The sequence below is a fragment of the Papio anubis genome, chromosome 13 (genome assembly GCF_008728515.1).
Source record: "Papio anubis isolate 15944 chromosome 13, Panubis1.0, whole genome shotgun sequence".
Lineage (NCBI taxonomy): Eukaryota > Metazoa > Chordata > Mammalia > Primates > Cercopithecidae > Papio > Papio anubis.
Window position 1 is genome coordinate 35,025,210 of NC_044988.1, and position 22,905 is coordinate 35,048,114.

The 22,905-nt window shown below is 39.6% G+C and overlaps 2 protein-coding genes across 8 annotated transcripts in view; both read right to left on the reverse strand.

Annotated features, from left to right (window-relative positions):
- Positions 1-14,458, reverse strand: part of KIAA2026 (KIAA2026 ortholog) — a 92,497-nt gene extending 78,039 nt beyond the window's left edge. For all 5 annotated transcript variants that reach the window (XR_004178054.1, XM_031654828.1, XM_031654829.1 and 2 more), the window contains exon 1: positions 13,170-14,458. Coding sequence is in view for 4 of the 5 variants with exons in the window: in XM_031654828.1 (XP_031510688.1) it covers positions 13,170-13,762 (593 nt within the window). In the remaining variant the exon portion in view is untranslated. The remainder of the gene's footprint in view (positions 1-13,169) is intronic.
- Positions 14,459-14,878: 420 nt separating this feature from the next.
- RANBP6 (RAN binding protein 6) lies at positions 14,879-21,847 on the reverse strand. Of its 3 annotated transcripts, XR_002517738.2 has the most exons (3): positions 21,665-21,847; positions 20,417-20,549; positions 14,879-15,029 (listed from the first exon to the last, which is right to left on the reverse strand). XR_002517738.2 is itself a non-coding variant. In XM_009188799.4 (2 exons), the coding sequence occupies exons 1-2, from the start codon at positions 21,677-21,679 to the stop codon at positions 18,483-18,485; spliced, it is 2,082 nt and encodes a 693-aa protein (XP_009187063.1). In that variant the 5' UTR covers positions 21,680-21,824; the 3' UTR covers positions 17,225-18,482. The 3 variants fall into 3 exon arrangements, 2 of the variants coding, with proteins under 2 accessions (XP_009187063.1, XP_003911777.2); XM_009188799.4 differs by lacking the exon at positions 14,879-15,029 and having other exon boundaries at positions 17,225-20,549; positions 21,665-21,824; XM_003911728.3 differs by lacking the exon at positions 14,879-15,029 and having other exon boundaries at positions 17,225-21,841.
- Positions 21,848-22,905: the final 1,058 nt, after the last annotated feature.

Consider the following 22,905-nt stretch of genomic DNA (forward strand, 5'->3'; position numbering starts at 1 on the left):
TCATTACTCTTATTCCCCCTGAATTTCTTTTTTGTCTTCCTTCAGACCTCCAGTCCCTTGTCTGACTCTCATTTGCTATAACATAATTCAACTTCTTTTAGCTATTCACATAGATAACCAGTTGAGACCCATCAAATACACGACTAACCTCTTCTCTTATCTCCCTGGACCAATTATACTTCTGTCTCAGGCATGTAGCCTCTCTCTTATATCTCAGTCAAAAGCCCCTTCAATCCTATACCTCTCCTACTGAGCAGTGTAGGAAAAAATAACCCCCTTATACTCTGTTGTCTAACCATAACCTCAGCTGGGCTCAACTGTACCTAATATGACTTCTTTGAAGGTGATCAACTCCTTCTTTCATTCTCCATAACAGCAACTTCAAATGCTATCATTATTCACTTTATTTTATTATTATTATTTTTTTTGTGAGATGGAGTTTCACTCTTACTGCCCAGGCTGGAATGCAATGGTGCCATCTCAGCTCACTGCAACCTCCGCCTCCCTGGTTCAAGTGATTCTCCTGCCTCAGCCTCCCGAGTAGCTGGGATTACAGGCATGCGTCATCATGCTCGGCTAATTTTGTATTTTCAGTAGAGACGGGGTTTCTCCATGTTGGTCAGGCTGGTCTCGAACTCCCAACCTCAGTTGATCCACCTGCCTTGGCCTCTCAAATTGCTGGGATTAGAGGCGTGAGCCACCACGCCGGCCCAAATGCTATCATTATTCAAAAGCTTCATTCCATCACCTCGCAGGTGACTTTGTCCACAACTTATTTCAGAGAAAATGGTAGTTTTTAAGTAAGAGCTCCATTAACTTCCTGCTTCTCAAAAACCAAAATTATCTAAATCCAGGCCCATCCTTACTTTATGTTTCAGTGAAAAATGTGCCTCCAATCCTCTGATGAAAAATAAATCACTACACAGGTCTTCAAAATTTGTATTTCATTAATTATCTTCTGAATCTTCAAACTCTCTTTCTCTACCTGTTAGTTGCTTTAGCATATAAACAAGTCCAAGTTTATATTAAAAACACACTATTCCCCGAGTCACATCTAAACTGCTGATCCAATTCATCTTTCATTCACATCTCAATCTATAATGTGGCATCTGCTTGGAGCTACTCCACTGAAATCCCTCTTCCCAGAGATCTCCCAGTTATGACATGTAAAGGATATTTTTCAGTTCTTATTTTAGTCAACCTTTCTGTACCATCTGGTCACTCTTTTGTTAAGAACTTGAATTGGACTTTGCAGAAAGAACAGTTTCAGATAGATAGGAAAGAGTGAAGACAGAATACTAAATAAAGACAAAAATATTCATTCATATTATTCAAATATATTTTTCAAAATATTTATTGAGCAACAGGGATTTAGCAAAGAACACCCTAACAATCTGTATATATGGAATGAAAAGTATAAACTTCAAAGATGACTGACATATTCAGGCTGAAACAATGATAACACCACTGACAAAAATGTGAAAGTCAAAAACAAAAATGGAAAACTGGAAAGGAGATTTGGGTTAGAAATATACTCAGTTTTTAACATCTTGAGATAACAATTGCACAACCAACTGGAAAAGTTCTATGGACAAAAATACAAAACTAAAACTAAAGGCGGGGGGTTCAAGATACTGATTTAGGAGTCCTTAGTGGTAAGTAAAGCCATTAAACAACAAAAATAAATAAATATATATATATAAATAAATATATTTATTCCCCTCCGGAGGAATACATATAGGTAGATAAGATCTTACAGCATAGTTTTAGGAATTATCCATAGTTATTTGCACTGCTATTGAGGCAGTGCAATGGCACAATCTCAGTTCACTGCAACCTCTGCCTCTTGGGTTCAAGCAAGCCTCAGTCTTCCAAGTAGCTAAAATTACAAGCATACACCACTATGCCTGGCTAATTTTTGTATGTTTAGCAGAGTCGGGGTTTCACAGGGTCTCTCACCACATTGGCCAGGCTGGTCTCAAACTCCCGACCTCAGGTGATCTGCCCACCTCGGCCTCTCAAAGTGCTGGGATTATAGGCATGAGCTACCATGCCTGAGCCATGTAACTAATTTTTAAAAAATCATTTTGCTTAGAATATATTTCTTCTGTTTTTCTGAATTTAGGAAAGGCACAAAGGCAAATGCAAAGTTTTTATTTACGAGAAATTGTATTTGAAAAGTGCCTTATAAACCTTGACAAGTTTGATAAGCATTTTTAGTAAGTTAGGGCTGCTCTGCTTAACATATTACTACTGCTACAGCTATTCCTTACCACACAGAACCACTCAGGAGTTCTCAATGCAGGCAGAACAGAAGCTCTCTAGGTCACTAACTCTCATACTGTCTCGATATGCTAATGTTCCCTAGAAGATGCTAAAAATGTAAAGAGTCTGCAAAGTAGGCAGGTAAATAATACCTTGGCTTCCTCTTCCTGGCCAACTCTTCTATTTATCTCCTAAGCATTGATGAGGCTTTAAAGTAGCAGATCGTAAATTTAGGACACTTTAAGATTCAGACAATGGCACAAGGAAGAAAGGCAGGAAAGCTAGAGCAAGTCTTAGCGCCTGCCTAACTGAAATAACAGGTCTTAACAAAGAGATATAGGACTTGGCAAGAGCTAAGGACATAATTAAAATTAGAAGAATGTGGCATGTGGCTATTACAGTGTCCACAGAAAATAAGCAATGCTATCAACTTTTCATCTTTCACTTCATGAATGAGAAGAATACCTTTCTTATTCCCCACAAACTAGTGATTTCTATTGTTTTCCTGCATATTTCTTATGCGAAGTGAACAAAACATGGGTGATGCAAATGTTGATTCTGCTATACTTATTTAAAAGCCACATATCTAATGGAAAAGTAAATACATGAAAATAATGGGTTTTTTTTAAGAAGAGGACTCACTATACCAAATATATTAAAATAAATTTTAAAGTCACAATAATAAAGTTTAATATCAGAAGATGAATAGTTAGATCAGCAGCATACCAGAGAAAGTTAGCTCCAAATACACCAGAGACATACTATAAAGAAAAATAGATCCAAATACACCAATAACATATTATAAATATGGTAATTCAAAATAATGGAGAAAGTTGATGTTGCGACAACTGGGTATTTGAGAAAAAAATAAAGCTGGATTTCAACCTCACTTCTTCACCAAAACAAATTTCAGGCAGATCCATCCATCCATTCATTCATTCCTTCATTCAATATTAACTAAGCACTTACAGGTAGTGGGGTAGGTTTGGCAACAACACAGGCAACATTCCTGTCTGCTCTGAGCTTACATGGATAGTAAAGAAGATACACAAAAAGTAAGCAAACACAATACATAATAAATAAGTTCAAACTGTAAGTTACATACTATACATTTTGTAAAGGACAGTCAAGTACACTTACTTAAGTGGTAACAGTAGAAAGAAACAGGCAAGATTTAAAATACACTTTAGAAGTAGGAAGAATCAATGAAAAATACTAGTTTTTTGGCTAGAGCAACTTGGTGGATGGTCAAATCTCTAAGACTAAACTTAGCAAAAATAAACAAAAAAACCAAAAGTTCTGTTTTGAACATGTTAAAGTTTGAGATGGCTATTGGACACTCAACTGGATAAAAGAAACTATTAACAGTAGGACTGGCCTCTTAGCAGTAGGAGACCTGGAGACTGGTGAAAGAGGGAGATTTTCTCTTGTACTGTTCTTTTATTGCCACTAGATATACACATTTTAAATTAATAAACTATTACGAATATAAACACTAATCAATGAATTGCTAAAAAGTCTACATATATTAGTTACAATTCAACTATTTTCTTTAGACTCCCATAATATGTATACACAAAATAGTTGTTAATAATCTATATTGCAAATACTGTCAATCCTACCACCACAGGTATCTAAAGGTATCTATTCCTTGAAATCTTTTATGATCCTTTTCTCTCCTGTCTGCTTCTCAGGAGAAAAGACTCCCTTCTCTCAATCCTTACAGCTTTTGTTCATAAGCAACCAAGCATGATGATTAAGTGCTATATAACAAATTCAAACTTTGCATTTAATTTTTTTGTATGTAAATAAATAATACATGTGCATAGATGAGATAAAAAGGGTTTAAATTGTTAATAAAATATTAAGAGATTTCAGTTATCCTATAATTTATATACTCTTCTCATGAAACTTTTAAAATAAGTCTTGGATATAACTAAGAAACTTTGACTTAAATATTACTATCAATCAAATTCCCTAGCCTGGAATTAATAAGTAGTAGAAATCACTAGCGTACTAGAATTGTATGAAGGATTTAGATAAACTGAAGAACATAAATGGTTCTCATACTTGTCAGTAGTCTGTGGAATACCTTGAAATACTATCATATTTAATAGTTTTTAAATACCTTCTACTAGCAACATTGTATTTTTTAAGGATTATGTTCTTCTAAGTATTAAACTGTTACAAATACAAATTTGTGTCTAAAAAACTAAGTTGTCAAATTAAGCATATTGATATTGTCAGTATGTTTATAATTTATTAATTACATTTGCCATAATTCTTTTTTTGGTTATTGGCAAAGTTACTAAAACCAACTTGGCAGATTGACTAACTTAAATTGATAAAATTCTGTATTTAACATATTTTTTCCCTGAGAACAGAAGATTGAAATGATTCAAAGAAACAAAACAACTAAGTCTAACAAATTATTTAGAGATGTAAATCTAGCATATTATCTCAATGTGGCAAAATTTCTCTTCTTTCTAGCACTGCTCTAGGATTTCTGCAATATATAAAACTAATTTTTCCTGATACATTTATATATATAATCAAATCTAAAAGAAACAAAGTCAAACGCAATTCTTTTAACTTGGAAGTCAAGAATAAGCAAAGCTGAAAACTAAGGGATGGGAAAAGATCAAATTGAGTCTAGTTTTCTCTTTCTCTAATTCATTTCATCTATGCATCCCTTGTAATTCCTAGTTTAAAATCCTTCATACAACTCCCTAATACTAGCACAGCATATTAGGCCCTCTGTGATCTGGCTAAATAATCTGGCCCTCACAGTCACACCTGTCACTACTTTTCTATATATAATTACACTCTAGCCAAACTAAACTACTGGCCATTCCCTAGCTACATACAGTAGCTCTTTCTGCCTTTGCACTTTTAGATATGCTATTCTTGTTGCCTGGAATAACCTCTACACCAACAGTTCACCCGCTCGTGTCTTTCCATATCCATCTTTGAATATCCCTATAGTGCCTATCAAATAATAAGCACGGTAAATATATGCTAAAAATAATGAACTGAACTTGTCTTACCACATTAACCACATACTACCTTCTATTATGCTTTTGAACACTGTGTCCATCCCTTAAGGGAGGGTATGGTGTCTGTGTTCAATTTTTAACTTATACGGTTTATTCAGAATTGTAAATATTAACTTCCTTTCAGTGGAATACATTTTTAATATAAAAGTAATATGCTTATTGTAGAAAACCTAGGACATACAGAAAAGTTAAAAGAAGAAAATGAAAAATACTTAGGATCTTTCTAGTTAACAATAACTATTAACATTTTCTTGGTTTTCCTGAATCTTTTTTCAAAATGTACCTACTTAATATTCCGACTGTAATGCATGCTTATTTCTTGAATATTCATAGGTCTCAGGTGGAAGACGATATAACAAAGGGTTTGGTGATAGATATTACCACTGGGGCTTATTAGCCTTTCCCGATTAAAAAAAAAATTTTCTGGTAACTTAATATGAATTTTAAGATTCACATTATTATACAAGTTCCTGGAAAATGAAAATGGCTATTATTTGTTCTAGGCAACTCTCATCTTACAGAGATAGCCTAAAGATGATCTGAAAGCTAAAATAAAACTATGAAAGGGATGACATCTTCTCTCCAAGATATGATTTTTCTTCCCTGCTCTAGTGTTCTTTGAGAAATAAAAATAAATACAAGGGCACAAATGCAAGGAGAAACAAACTATAAGGCAAAATACATTAGAATCTATTAGGACATCTTTATTGTCTTAATTCTAAATCATTCTCAAATTAATATTTTCAAATGGAAGAACAATCTCTCTAAATAATAGTCTGTAAGTTCAGCATATTTCAAATAATGCCTTTTTACTTATTCCAAAATAAATTCTTTTCAGCTTCATTAACTACCTTTTCTAAATTAAGCATTTCAGCTTTTAATATACATTATACATATTATAATCATAACTGTAATCTTTTTTCTTTTCAGTTTGAAGACATTCAATCCTCACACAAAGCTCTGCCATTGGCTCCCTTGTATTTTCACTAGACTCTGTCCTGAGCAATCTCATTTACTCTATTTATTTATCATCCTTCAGCAAGTTACCCTCTAATTAAACATTTCTAGCCCTTGTCACTATGCTGGGCTCCATATGCACTCTTACAATTCTCAGCTGGATTATCTTCAAATGAATGCCTCCTCTCAGGTCCCCTAAGCATCACCATCAGCTGGGCTCAAATGCTCCTATTCATTTTGGACATCATCTGCTCCTTCACACTCCACATTCAACAGTTTGCCATTTACCACTGATACCTGTTGAATTTACCTCTTTTGTATCCCCATCCACCTTTCTATTCTTACTGTTTATTATCTCTTGATAGAATTAACTCAATAATCTTTTAATTGGTTTTCTTCCCTCATTATCCTTTCACTTCTGCCTTCAAACCTCAAATACTACTAGTAAAATCATCACTTTACTCCCTTAGTTGCAACCTGTGATGGATCTACACTGCCTAGATTCTGAATTCCCTAGCAAGCATTCACGGTACTTTATAATTGGCCCCAGACTATCTTTCTAGACTTAGCTGCCACTACATATCCTCATCATCCTATACTCTAACCACTGGGTATAAGCGGTTCCCCTAAACTACTCTGTACTCTCCTGCCTCCATACTTTAACTTTTAATTATGCCTCCAAACACTTAACTTTAATTATGTGTTTCTGTTTACCTATCACCTTGAAGGGACAAAGTCATGTTTGTCATTGCATCTACAGGGCTTTACATATTATCTAACACATAACAGTTCAAATAACTGTTCAATGAACTACACATCTTCACCTATCATTATTCTACTCACTCTTCAAAACCTAGCTCAAAAACCATAATCTCTTGAATAAAATATTTTTAATCCCAGCTATCCACTCCCAATAGTTATCCCTCCTCTGCACACTATAATATAGCTTATCACAGTAGTATACATCCTCAAAGTATGCTCCTTGGAACGTGGTCATTCATGAGCTGAACCAAGATTTACCACCTAAAATCCGAAAGTGATTATGTTTTCCCAATTCATAGGGGGGAAAAAACTAAGATACTATATAGAATATCTTCAATTAAGGGTTCCCTCCCATTATTTATTTTAAACCTTTTAGATGTCCTAGCAAAAAAAACATATGATATAATTAAAAATATATTTCAGGATGTTGTGCAAATAGTACCATGACTTCTAAGTGTTCTGACAATGGAACAGGTTTGAGACTCACAGTTTAAACATACTTAACCTTTTACTATGCCTGTAATACGTGTTCCTTCCTACCACCTCTTAAACCTGTTGGGGCTGGGGACTGCCCCCCAAACCCCAGAACAAAGCGGGTGTTCAATAAATGTCTTGTTAATTGAACTTTTTCATACCTCTGTTACTGCACTTAAAAACATTTTCTGAACCTTCTTGAAATAACACTATTTTTAAAACAATGGCTACTATAATAAATAGAACTACATGGAATATCAAGCTCTAACATTCTATAGGTTCTGAACATGAGGCAAATCCAGATTCTATTACCAAAGATCCCCAATATTTAAAGATTTGTATAAAAAAAAGAATTACAGAAGCCAGTGGGAGGTAGGATGGGTTAGACTTACTGAGGAGAAATAAACATCTTGTTAAAATTCCCAATTAATTTATAGGTTTTGATCTTAACTGAGCATAAGCAAGCCACTAAGAATTCAAATTTACCTCAGGAAAGGATTGAAATAAAAATTCATTTTTAATTTGATTACTACTTGTACTTGGAAACCACTATTTTTAAATTTTTGAGGCTTCATGAGGATGCTGTACTTTTTTTTTTTTTCACTCTATCACCCAGGCTGGAGTGCAGCGGCGCCATCTCGGCTCATTGCAACCTCCACCTTCCAAGTTTGAGCAATTCTCGTGCCTCAGCCTTCCAAGTAGCTGGGATTACAGGTGTGTGCCACCACACCTGGCTACTTTTTTCTTTTTTTAAAGTAAAAATGGAGTTTCATCATGTTGGCCAAGCTGGTCTCAAACTCCGGGCCTCAAGTGAACCACCCGCCTCAGCCTCCCTAAGTGCCAGGATTACAGGCGTCAGCTGCCACACTTGGGCAAGGATGCTGTACTCTTACCCCAATCCAAAAAATATTCTGCCAACTAAAAAGCAATTACAAAACCAAATAACCTTCAGCTATATTTTAAGAAAGTCTTTTTAATCCCATACATGTACCATTTTTTAACAGTAACAATATGGAAATCAAGAATAATTTTAACAGAGATATACACTAGCTTATTTTCGCCAAGATATTACCTTAAATGGCAAAACTGAAAATTTAAATTTTAGCTCTATTAGTGTCACTGGTGATGCAACTTTTCTAATGACAACCTTTCAAAACTAGAAAAAACATCTTCAGGTTACATGAAAATATTCTTAAAGTTTTCAAAAATATCATCATTTAAAAATCAGTTTTGGAAGATGTAAAAATTCAAACTAACATTTGACGTTTTCTAAAGTTCTGTTCATAATTTCCTATTAAGTATTTTCTATTCCTTTCCACTTAGATGATCTTCTCCCTGTTTCTAATGTTAATTGTTATTTCTCGCAGTTGCCTCAAATGGATGAATGAGATCCCTTCTAAAATATAACTTTCTTGAGAACAGAGATGTTGTCTAACACAGAAAATAGTATCTATAGCAATGCACGGTCAAAACTGTATTTTTAATACTAAAAATTTAAAAATCTGTGTTAGGACTTTCAAAATATGTTATCACCTTTGAAGCAGGCAATAGATACACCAGTAGCTCAATTTGGAATTCATTCTGAGAATTAATCAGCTTTTGGAAACTGAAAGAGCAGACCTGGATTTTAGTCCTGCCTCTCTTGAAAATATATATAGATAATATAAAAATCATAAATATTTATAAATTGTTTATAGATTATATACATGCATTGCTGCTTTAAACATCACAAAAAGCAAACAAAAAGATATTTCAAAAGGATAAAATAATAATAGAACATACTTAGGTTCTAATATTTTCTTCTCTCACCCCAGTGGGTCATCCTGTCTACTTCCTGAGGTACACAGACCACTCTGGAAACCACAGTGAAGCACAGAGAATTATTTGTAGTTTCCAGAAATACTATGCTGTTTCATGCCTGTAGTTCAGTATTCTGGAATGCCCCAGTTAAACCTTCCTAAAAAGTTCAGTAGTAATATTGAACTCCTTCAAGAATCAATTCAAATACAAACACCTCTATGATAAGACTAGTCTTTCTCCTTTTCCTTACCTCCTCTCACATGTCATCCCCACATTCACCCCTTCCGCTTCAGATTTATGTCATTTTCCTTTAAATTCCCCTTGTACTTCGTTCCTATGTCCATTACAGAATTATTTTATTTTTAAGTATTTGTTTTCCTACTCAACTACAAACCACTTAGGGCCAGGGAACTTACCTTTTGATCTCAGGGGCATAAATGCCTAATTCTAGCAGATACTTAAATACTTGCACAATTATTCTACCCTAACACCCTCATTATACAGATAAGGAAACTGAGATTCAAGTTGTATGCTGTGTTGCCGGGCATGGTGGCTCATGCCTGTAATCCCAGCACTCTGGGAGGCAAAGGCAGGTGGATCACTGAGGTCATGAGTTCAAGACCGGCCTGGACAACATGGTGAAACCCCTTCTCTACTAAAAATACAAAAATTAGCTGGGTGTGGCAGCACGGGCCTGTAATCCCAGCTACTCAGGAGGCTGAGGCAAGAGAAATCACTTGAACCTGGGAGGCAGAGGTTGCAATGAGCCCAGATCGCACCACTGGTCTCCAGCCTGGGTGACAGAGCAAGACTCTGTCTAAAAAAAGGAAAAAAAAAGGTAAATGCTATGTCCAGGGTACTAATGCTATTGGGCTGTTCTCTAATGAGAATGTGGTATCCTCTTTACTTAATGTACCTCATTTATTGCTCACAAGAAAGCTCAGCAGTATATGGAATGGCTTTAAAGTCTCTTTACACTTTGAAAATAAGTTCCTTTAGTGTCTCACAAATATATTCCAGAAGACAATAGAAAATTTAAATAATATCTAAGTGATTCATTGGTTTCATTTCTAAAATACCATATACCACTTTGAGATATTTACAAATAAGATATCTAAGTCATTTATGTGCTGAAAATCATACTCCCGTGAACACTCTATAGAATACTGTTTTGAAACATCTATATATCTTAGTTGCATTCCAAACAGCTGTGACCCTGCTTTTCTCAAAGTTGTGCCCACTGGAAGCAGTTAGTAATGACTCAGATTTTAGGCTAGAAGAACTGATGTCCCAGTATCCACAAGTGTGGTCTCGCAAACCTAATGTGTTTGCATACATCAAATACAAAAAAGTGAAGGACTCCAACTTTAATTAACTGTTTGAGGTCATGATACTATTTTTTGCTACTAAAATAGCAAGAATTTTATCTCTATTGGCCTAAGGAATGTCAGAAGTACATTACATTTATAAACTATAAAACGTTATAAGTTTAATTTCTAAATATGGATACTATTAGATCACATGGGAATATAAGTATTCTGAGCATTAACCACTGAGAATGATGATTCTAAGCATTTAGAAATTTACCTTTATTTCTAAGTAAATAAAGTTTCTAGGAAACTTTATTTAAGGAAATAAGAGAAAGGAAAGGAGAGTAAGAAAAAGAAGAAAGAGACTAGTCTATCATAGAGATGTTTATATTTGAATTGATTCTTGAAGGAGTTGAATATTACCACTCAACTTTTTTGGAAGGTTTAACTGGGGCATTCCCGAATGCTGAACTAGAGGCATGAAACAGCATAGTATTTCTGGAAACTACAAATAAATAAATAAAGTTCTAGGAAAAATTAGTTTCTTAGTCTGCTCTTTTGTAAGACTAAGAAATGTTTATTACAGGCCGGGTATGGTGGCTAGGGCCTGTAATCCCAGTACTTTGAAAGCAGGCCGAGGTGGGCAGATCACCTGAGGTTAGGAGCTCCAGACCAGCCTGGCCAACATGGTGAAACCCCATCTCTACCAAAAATATGAAAATTAGCCGGGTGCGGTGACAGCTGATCCCAGCTACTCTGGAAGCTGAGGCAGGAGCATTGCTTGAACCCAGGAGGCGGAGGTTGCAGCAAGGTGAGATTGTGCCACTGGACTCCAGCCTGGGTGACAGAGCGAGACTCAGAGAAAAGAAAAGAAAAAAATAAATGTTTATTACACACAGAGCTTTTGAAAACACCAGTAATTCAAACTCACATGCCATCTCTTAGCACTTTTATTCAGTCATTCTCTTGCCTCATTCTAAATCCCTATTTGCACATCTCATAAATTAGATGAACTCTAAGGTTCTTCCGGGTCTAAAATATTGTGACATCAATCAGAAGGATACTTTATAACTTCAAAATAATAACGTGAATAGATTGTTTTTTATGTGAGTCACAGCAACAATGCACTGTGGCGACAAGGGTAACATACTACAGAAATATAAAATTACTAAAGTATTAAAAGTAATTTACAAAGCAAATATGTGAATAATTATTCTATTACTAAATAATCTTACTCTATGAAAGGATTCAAGAAGAGTTTCCTTAAAGAGAGTTCCCTTAATGAAGACAGGCACTATGTTAACTGTTTTCGGTGAAAAAAATCAGTTAGTCTGGAAAATAGCATATGGGAAGCCAACAACAAAGGTTACAAAAAAAAAAGTGACAAATCAAGAACCAAAAAATTAACACAATTTCTAGGAGCTATTCTTTAAAAGCACAAGTACAATGCCCAGTTTCAGATATGAAGTATACACTCATTATTCAACGACTGCTACTACTTACATTACAATGGCTAACACTTATACTGGGCTAACTATGGGACCAGCACTGTGGATTTCACATTTATTAACTCATTCAATCCTCAAAGCAACTCTACGCGAGTACTAATATTATCCCCGCTTGATAGATGAGGAAACTGAGGCCAAACAGGTTAAGTGACTTGCTCAACTTAACCTCATTCTGAAAGTGAACAAACTACTATTCCACTTCAACTACCAATTCCAAAAACACTGAATTTTTCCACTCCCGAAAAATTTAAACTTTAGAAATTAACTTGACTGACATCGACTATACAATTATTATAAAACAACACATTCATTTTAGTATCCTCCTCTTAATGTTAAATAATTGGATATATGGGTGGTGGATACCAAGAGCACAGTGTCATCTGACTTGCCTATGATTTCTGGCAGAATAAACATAAACGTGTAAACTTTAGAAAATGTGTGTTGACGCATTCCCTATTATTGCAAAAATTCGGTGTCCTCAGATGAAATGGAGAGAAAAGATCAGTAGTACGCAAGAGTAACCATTAACCATTTATTAACACTCCATAAATCTTCAATGACCGACATGAGTAGTAAATGATAAAATTATTTTTAATGGTTTCAGACACCCTTTTACATAAGCCAAAATTATTTTTCTAGAGATATTTCGTCCTAAACGCTGTTTTAAATGTCATGTTAAACTGTCTGAAAGTTAAGGGTCCAACCTCCATCCCACAAAAACTGTTGCTCTGCCTACACGTGCAATTCTTCCTACAGGGCCCATTCCATCTTACATCTGCAAACTGTACCCAGCTCTTCAGCGATGCAGACCCGGGTTTCCTTCTCAGTTCTCAGTCTACGCGCACGCCGGGTTCGGCCCACACCCACCACACCCCTCCGGTCCCCGCCCAGCGCCGCTCCTCCTCCCGGGCTTCTCCAGCACCGACTCAGCCCCTATCAGCACCGCCCCCAGGCCCCTGGCCCAGCCCATCCTCGGACACGTGTGAGGGTGTGTTTGTGTCACTCTGTCAGTCCCACCGGGGATCGGGCTTGCTTACCGAGAAAGAAGCGCTAACTTCTGCTCCAGCATCATCTCCAGCTTCTGGCCCTGTTTGGAGATCCAGTGGTCCACTCCGTGCAGGCGGTAGCACGTCTCCAGCATCAACCTGAAGTCCGCCACGAACTCGGTGATGCCCCCGTACTGGCCGCTGGCGAACTTCTCCTCCATCTTCAGCAGACACATGCCCTGCCCGGGCTGCTGCGGGAAGGCGCGACCGCCCCGACCCCCGCTGCGCGGCCCTTCCGCCACCTCCTCCTCCGCGGTGGCAACGCCCCCCAAGGGCTGCAGAAAGGGGGCGGTGAGGCCCCGGTGCTTCTCCTGCAGGAACTCGCCCAGGATGCGGTAGCCCTGCTGTAGCTCGTAGGTCAGCTCCTGCTCCTTGCAGCCACCGCCTCCGATCACCATCGCCTCCATCTCTTCCTCCTGACCGTCCGCGTCCTCCAGCAAGGAAGCACTCCTTCCGCGGGCCGGCCCTGAGGCCGTGGCCGCCGCTGCCACCTCCTCCTCGTCGTCCTCTCCTTCGGCCGCCGGTGGCGACCGCTCTTCCTCCCCGGCCGGCTCCATCGCTCCCGGCGTCCCGGGCACGCTCATGCCCCGACAGGCCTAGGCTGGGCGGTGTGGAGAGGCCGCTCGAGGTGCTGGGGGACGCGTGAGCGCGAGCCGCTTCCTCACGGCTCGGCCGCGGCGCGTAGCCCCTGCCACATCGGGCCTGGCTCTCCTCAGCCGCCGGCTCGGCTCGGTGCGCGCGGGGGTCTGGAGCTCACCGCCGGCGGGGCGGGGTTACATGGCGCGCGGGGAGGGGGGAGAGAAGAGGAGAGCCTAGGTGCCCTCCTCTCCCCTCCCCCCGGCGGCGGCGCGCGCACGGCCCTCGCCGGCCTCACCCCTCCGCACCCCGCCCGCCTGCTCTTCACCGGCCAGGCCCCGCCGGGTCGCCGCAGCCTCGGCGCCCCACCCCCTCCCGGGCCAGCGGGGGGCTGGGAGGGGGCGAGGAGGAAGGGGGTTCTCCTCTCCCCTCCCCGGAGGGGGCCGCAGCGGCGGCTCCGGCTCCTCCTCTCCCTCACACCCCCTCCCGCCCCTCTCTACCTGCGGGGGACACGGGCAGGAGGAGGCGGCGCGCGGACTGGGCCCGGCGACAACTGTCAGTTAGAAGCCCCGCTGGGCGGTGGTGGGGGAGAAAGGGGAGGGGCAGGGAGAGAAGGGGGAGGGCACTCAGCCCCCCGACTGGGAAGAGCTGTGGAGAGAAGCAAAGAAAGAGGCCCCGTCGCCATCCCCAGTGCGCATGCGTAGTAGAACAATTTCTGCCCCCTCCCGCCAGCATCGCGCCCCGCCCCGCTACGCAAAAGGAAGAGCTTCGGCTCAGCTACAGGCCCAGAAGCCTGCTAGGGTTGCGCGGACCAATGATGTAATCAATCGTAGGCGAAGCTAAGAGGCTGATGGAAGGGGAAGCAAGGCGCCTGCGTAGCTTTAGTCATCGCCTCCTGGGAAGGTGGCCAAAAGGGTGTTGGTTTAAAGCAAGTGCTGCAAGAGGAAATTTCTTTTGCAAGGCGCTTGTTAGCCCCCCAAACTAAAATTAAAGTTGCTAGATAACCTTTGTTAATGGCAAATGAATAGTGGGAAAGCGCAAAATGTAAATCTACTATAAAATTTACATTCTATTCCCACTCTCCCTTGTGACTGCGAGTCTTTTATATATAACCAGAATTTTGAGAAGTTTAGAAAGTTTAAGGACTCGACCATACGTTCACATGCAGAAGAAAAGGAGGTGATTTTTAGAACTCCAGCTCTTAACATCAATTCATATTTTGGAACTAATTCCATGTTTTCAGTTAAAAAGTTCCACCTTCCCGATTCCTGAGATCTGTTAAGAATAAAGAAAGAGAATGGAACGTCATTTAAACAAATTCTTGGGACTGAAAACAGTCAAAACAGTTCATGTCTGAGCTGTACAGCATTAAACAGTTGTTTGCATGGGCTGACAAGCTCACTACATTTTACAATTACTGTGTAAATAATGACTAAAAAGTGGACTCATCATTCACATTGGTTTACATGTTACTTAAAATTAGTTGAGAGGTAGGAATTTATGGTTCCGCAAAGCAAATATTACTATTTTCTCATATTCTATTTGAAAGACGCACATTATTTTTTCTAGGTACACAGAACCCTCATTTGAAACCTGAATTACCTAAACACAAAAACAAAATTACAGAAATCATGCATTTTAAAAGTAAAATGTGTATAACTAAATGATTAGGATACTCTGACTCTTACAATTGTTTACTTCTCATTAATGTGAACTTTTAAAGCAGTGATAAAAAGATAAAAATTTGGCCGGGCGCGGTGGCTCAAGCCTGTAATCCCAGCACTTTGGGAGGCCGAGACGGGCGGATCACGAGGTCAGGAGATCGAGACCATCCTGGCTAACACAGTGAAACCTCGTCTCTACTAAAAATACAAAAACTTAGCCGGGCGAGGTCGCAGGCGCCTGTAGTCCCAGCTACTCGGGAGGCTGAGGCAGGAGAATGGCGTGAACCCGGGAGGCGGAGCTTGCAGTGAGCTGAGATCCGGCCACTGCACTCCAGCCTGGGTGACAGAGCGAGACTCCGTCTAAAAAAAAAAAAAAGATAAAAATTTGTTTTACCTCAAAGCTGTTTTTTGTCCAGTAAGTTAAGTATCACTCTTAGGTAAAATAGTGAAGCGGGAACACTCTTTTAGTTAGGGTATTGACACTGTCCTCCACACAGACCTTTTATCTAGTATTCGAGGTCTCCTCTCATCAGACATTTGTAATATATAATGCATTTACAGGGTTCTCTTCCCTCAGAGTCCACAAAAGAACTTCAGCTCACAGAAAAAAAATGCAGGGATCAATCTTACTTCAGCACCTGGCAACCAAAAAGTGTGTCTGACTATACATTCCTCCTTTCTTTTGACAAAGCCCAGGAATCTGAAGCCCAATGTACCCAAGCAAACATCCTCTACTCCTCTTTAGTCATCAGCCCTATTTCATGACTCTTGGACAATATTAGCTTATATTTATTGAACCCTGTGCCACTAAGCACTTTATATTCATTATCTCCTTTAATTCTCACAACAATCCTATCAGCTAGGTATTAGGCTTATTTTTCAGATGAGGAAACTGCCTCTTAGTTTAAGAAAGTTGTTAACCAAAATTAAAATCTAGGTCTGTCATACTTCAAAAACTCCAGGTGCCTAATTCCAAGTCATCTGGCAGAATTTCTAATTCCTCATACATAAAAGTATAGGGAATTGCTAGAAATGTTGATAAAGGGTTTCTTAATTAAGATTATATAAAAGAGAAAAGTGTGAGTGAATAGAAGGAACCTCAACTCTAGGTTACTAAGAGGTCAAGATGATAGCAACTTAACTATAAATGAAAGTAGGATCGGGTCTTTGGTCTTAAAAAAGAAACTTTGTTACACAAGAAATATGGGCCAGGCGCGGTGGCTCACACCTGTAATCCCAGCACTTTGGGAGACTGAGGCGGGCAGATCACCTGGGGTCAGGAGTTCAAGACCAGCCTGGCTAACATGGTGAAACCCCATTTCTACTAAGAGTACAAAAAATTAGCTGGGAGTGATGGTGCGCACCTGTAATCCCCGCTACTCAAGAGGCTCAGGCAGGAAAATCGTTTGAACCTGGGAAGTGGAGGTTGCAGTGAGCTGAGATTGCGCCATTGCACTCCAGCTTGGGCAACAAGAGCGAAATTCCATCTCAAAACAAACAAAACAAGAAATATGTTGGTTGTAGGTATGTACGTAAATTAGAAAATATAGGTAACTGAGAAGAAAATTTGCCACTTAATCCTACCACCTGGAGAAAACCTCTATTAGTACTTTGAGGTGGGATTTTTCTATTCATTCATCTATACTTTATTTATCTTAAATATACTAAAAATTGTGATCATACTATACATAATGTCCTTAATTTTCCTTTTAGCCTAAATAGCCTGCCAATATGAATGAATAGGGAATGGATTGGGAAAATTCTGAAGTAAAAGGAGTTCCAAACTATAAAAGAACACAATAGAAGTACAAACAACAACAGCAATAACAGCTACAATTTATTGAGCACTTACTAGATCTTAAATATTTGCTAAATACATACACAGTACTCATAATAGCCCCAGGAAATTATAGATTTATTTAAGTTTTGGATCAACGATTAATGATTAGCTGAGTAGAAAGCTATTTTCTACCCTACCATAAGCTCGACATTAAAGACCGACATTCCAGTTAATATAATTAACCTCGGATTTTTGGAACTGTTTTCTCATAATAATGCACATCTACTGCTAAATGACTACTCTCAAAGTTGCTTTCTTTTTCATATTCAAAGAAAATTAAATTTGCTTTCCTCTCACTTTTACAATAGAATACTCTTCAGTGCTACTCTAGAATCCATTAGGAAATTCTTTGAAATAGAAATCAATTTAAGCCCTGTAACTACAGATTTTTCTCTTGTTGAGCTGCTTTGCAGGGGGAAAATGTCATACATATACAAACTCTGCTGAAACACACAACACTGACTCCCAAGAATATTGCTTACTTACTCTTTGTCAAACACTGTTACATGCTACCAATATTAGATGTATCAGGACTCCCTTGTCAGTAACTATGGTTCTTAGAGTCCTGGATAACTTAAAAGAATAGAGACCTGTCTGGCTAAAGAAATTTAAAAGTTCTCTAACTCTCAACCAGACACGCTGGGAACTACAATATGGGTATGTCCCACCCAGTTCCCAGGACTATATTATGAAAAAGTTCATATACATCCCATATCCACTGCAATATCTCAAAATTCTCCTAGTACCAGCATCCTCCCATCACCACAAATATCAAGAATATTAATCAAAGAGGGACAAGCCTGCCACTATATCCTTCATTCACAATTCCAAAGATGTTTGTCCTGGAAATTCTATCTTATTTTCGTGAGCTCTTAGCATATTGTGATAGCATGACATCTTCACATCAAGTATACTGCTTGGCTAGCATCAATAATAGTTCAATCAAATAGCAACAATTTATATACTTTACATTAACTAGGGGAAAGGTGACAAACTTTGTAAGACAGTTTGAAGCACAGGTTATCACCAAGGTCTGTGTTTGGAAGATAAAACATGCAAGATAAACAGAGGACTAACACTGACTAATTCTGGAGAAACATGGGGAAGAACTATAAACTGCTTAGCAGGGAGAAAACAGTTCTCTGATTTATAATAAAATCTATTCACAACACTTATTTGTAGTTACTTTTATGGTAGATAATATTCAAGTTATATTAAAGTGCTTCAAGCAAAATTTAGCAACTCCTGTAAGGCTTCCTGCTGTTCATCGTCAAGTTGCGATACACATTCCAACCATAAATCTTCAGAAGTCTGTACCTGACGCACGACATTAGCTAGACGTTTGGCACAAGGATCTTCATAGTTAATAGTCTCATTAATTTTTCCTTCTGCAATTATACTGATTATTTTGGGAAGATTGGAATTATTTGGACCAATTACAACTGGGTGGTTACTTTCAATTAGGTCACAGAGAAAACTCAAAGTCTGAATAGCTTCCTCTTTATCTTCATGCAGTGGAAGCCATGATAACCAGTGTGGAAGAACTTCATCTACATTTACACAGTTAGGCTTAAACTTCAAAATCTTCCCTATTGCTGAGATACAGTTCTCTGTAGCAATGACATTTTTTTTGGTTTTGGAATTTGCACACTTAATAACTTTTACCAGCAGTGGAACAGCTTCTGAACATAAAGAACGATAATCATCTCCACCAAACTGTGCCATGACACCCAGGCCATAAGCAGCAGCTTGCCTGACTTCAGGGTTGTTATCTCGCATATTTAGTAGCATTGGCCACCGAAAATATTCTACATATTTAAATGAAGTTGGACTGCAGTGCTCTATGATGTCATCAAATATGCACAATCCCCACTGTCTGTCTGGCCATGGCCTACTTGAACAAATTAGATTTACAATTAATGGAAGTAGTTGTTCAAACCATGGTAAAATCTTTTCCTTATAAGTACTAAATAATGAGTGCAAAATATCTGATACTTTGGTCAGAATATAAACATCACATTCATCCTCATCTTGCAGAGACATCTCAACCTGTTGATCATAGTTTTCTTCCTGTCTTTTAACCTGTCTCAATTCTTGGTTTTTAAAGTGCCCTTCAAGTTTTGCTTTCAGTATTCCTCCCAGTTCTTCCAAGTGTTCATCATTAAGGCAACCATCTCCCATAACTTCAATGGACTTTGCAAAAGAATTCATTATTTCCGAGAGCACATCTGTATCCGGTTCAGTACCAATAGCCTTGATTAAGGGGTCACATATGAATTGCCACATCTGTGCAAGATACTCTGGGCCACGAATTCTTGCACATTCCAGGAGAAAAGGCATGGACTCTGCTGCTGCCACTCGAACATTGTCATGGAAATAAAATTTCAGTAAAGGAACCATCAACTTCACAACTAGTTCTGTATATTCCACAAACCCTTCCCTTAACTCCTTAGCATAGTAAACCAACATTTGGCAAGCAGTTGCTTTTGCTTCAAGTCCTGAAGTTTTAATTCCAAAACTCTGCTGGTCTCCAAGATTTACAAATTGCCAGCCATCATCATCACTCATATTCTCCACATCCTGTGTGTCTAAGAGAGCAACATCAGGTTTAGCTGAAGCAGTCTTAATAAGAGGCTCGATAACTAGTGGAAGGTACTGTTGAAAATCTTTTCCAAGAATTTTACACATTCTAGCCCATGCTGAAACCATGTAAGAGGTCTGAGGGTCATCATCTTCCATATTATTTAAGTCTGATTGTGTCTTCAACAACAGCTGCATCACATTTGATGCATCTTGCATAAATTTTTCCTTCCCAACGGCAAGACCAATATGGCTAATGCACTCAATAGTTTTTCCTCTCAGAAGCTTAAGTTCCTTCTGAACAGCAAGCTCAACGATGTGCTTTAGTGAGGGCATGAATATATCATAATATGGGACAAATTTTTCTTCTATTGTATCTGCAACTGATGCAATGGTTGTCACAAGTTGTTCCAAAGCCAATTTAGTTCCATTCCGAATCAACTCTTGAAGTTTAATCACCAAGATGGAATGTAGATTTTTCACCATACTATCCAAATATAGAACTAGCAATGATTTGGGGCAGTCTTCAATAAAAATAATAAGAGCAGAAGCTGCATGTGATTGCACACGCTGATTACCTTGATTTTCCATGGTACGTAACAGAGCTGCAATCACTGTTTCATGAAATTTCTTTTGGAAATTAGGTGCAAAATCTGTAGCCATCTGTCCAAGTGTAGTACAGGCTGCAGCCCTCACCCTTGGATGAGGATCCTGAAGAAAAAGCAAAACGGAGTTAACTGTTTCATCTAGAATTGATTCCATTTGTTGATGGCATCCTTCTCCAATGGCAGATAAGGCCATTAATCCAGCATGTCGATACTTCCAGTCAGGGCTCTGAAGCATCTGCATGATATGCTCCTTGGTCATTGGTAAAACAACTTTTCCACCAAGCCCACAAGCCAGTCTGTCTAGTGCACTCTCCGCAGCAACTGCATTGCTGTCAAAATCATCTTCTTCCATTTCATCAGCATTTACCCAGTCCTCATCATCTTGTAGATCAACCATCATTGCTAATATATGAGGAACTGCCTGTGCAATAATATTTGTATGTTTTTTCAACATCGGAGTGGCAGTTTCAGACAAGGTCACTATAACTTCGAGGGCCAGCTGGCGCTGCAGATTACTAAGCCTAGAGTCTCCACATAACTTCAAACTCAACTGTAGAGTATCTTCTAAATAAGGACCCAAGTACTTAGGTACGGTATCTGCAATCTCGACAAGGGATTCTAGCACTGAATCATCATCCTGGTAGCATGAGTCATTCACAGCCTGTAAGATTCCAGGAAGCAAGTCTGCAAAGTCTTTGAAAAGAGCAATATTATTCTCATTAGCAAGTACAAATGCAGCTGCAGCTCTAGCGGATAATGTCCTGATTGCTGGATGTTCTTGATCTTGAATACATTGGTCCAACAACCGTTTGATGATATCCAAATCATGCCGCTCTTGGGTCCCAAAAATCCCAGGAAAGTGCCAGAAAACGTGAAGTGCAACTTCCCATAGAACCACATTTTTAGAGTAGATTGAATCAATAAGAAACTTCAGTCCTTCCGGCCAGTGGTTAGTACCATCCTCATCTATCAAATTCCTGGCCAGCACTGCAAAAATATCACAAAGTTTTTTCCTCATGCTAGCATGTGTTTCTAACTTAACAGCCAGAATCAGTTCAATCTTGACATCCCTCTGAACATCAGCAGGCAGATTTGGATAAACCTCCTCAAACCCAGAGGACAAAAGCCGTCGTAGCAGTGCGGCAGCCATTTGTCTCACCTCATAACCTGCTCTTCTATTTCTGACGGCATCTAAGAGGAAGGTAGTCTTACACAGACCTGGGATATTTTCATAGATTTCCTCTGCTTGCCTCCGCACCATACAGCTTGGATTGATCAGGTTCTTCAGAAGCTGGTAAAACTCTTGCTTTTCTGACACAGTCGCCGGCACCCCTGTAGACGCGGTCGCCGCCATTGCGCTCTGTCAAAGCTACCGCGACCGGGAAGGAGGGAGGGGGTCTGCGGCTCGAAGCAGTGACGTAGGCGAGGCGCCGGCGGGGATGGGCGGGGTGCTTCTCCCTCCTCTGCCCAGAAGCTTTCGCTGCGCTCTGGCAGGCGGCGAGCTAGGTTTTGGAGAGAGGTGAGAGCTGTGTGGAAGCCAATGGCATCCTCCATTTGTTTTTCAATAAGATAAACGTGCACTTGCAGAGGAGAGAAGAAAAGCACTGATTAGAATGGGATTATGACTGATTTTTTTTTTTTTTTGATACTAGGTCTCGCTCTGTCACCTAGGCTGGAGTGCAGTGGCGCGATCCCTGCTCACTATAGCCTCAACCTCCTGGGCTCAAGGGATCCTCCCCGCTTCAGTTCCCCCAGTAGCTGGGACCACAGGCGCGAGCCACCACGCCCGGCTAATTGTTGTGTTTTTTATAGAGACAGGGTTTTGCCATGTTGCCCAGGCTGGTCTCGAACTTCTGGGCTCAGGTGATTCGCCCGCCTCGGCCTCCTAAAGTACTGGGAACACAGGTGTGAGCCACTGCTTCCGGTCAGATTATGAGTGATTTTTTTCTTTTTTATTTCTAAATTTATTGTTACTTTGATAATTTTAAAACAATAAATCTATCTTGAAAACATGCCAAGTAGGCCGGGCGCGGTGGCTCAAGCCTGTAATCCCAGCACTTTGGGAGGCCGAGATGGGCGGATCACGAGGTCAGGAAATCGAGACCATGCTGGCTAACACGGTGAAACCCCGTCTCCACTAAAAAATACAAAAAATTAGCCGGGCGAGGTGGCGGGCGCCTGTAGTCCCAGCTACTCAGGAGGCTGAGGCAGGAGAATGGCGTGAACCCAGGAGGCGGAGCTTGCAGTGAGCTGAGACCCGGCCACTGCACTCCAGCCTGGGCGACAGCGAAACTCCGTCTCAAAAAAAAAAAAAAAAGAAAACATGCCAAGTAAAAGAAGCCAGTCATGACCACATATTGTATGATTCTATTCATATGAAAGGTACCAAACAGGCAAATCTGTATAACAGAAATTAGTGGTTGCCAGAGGCTGCGGGGAGGAGGATGGAGAATGACTAC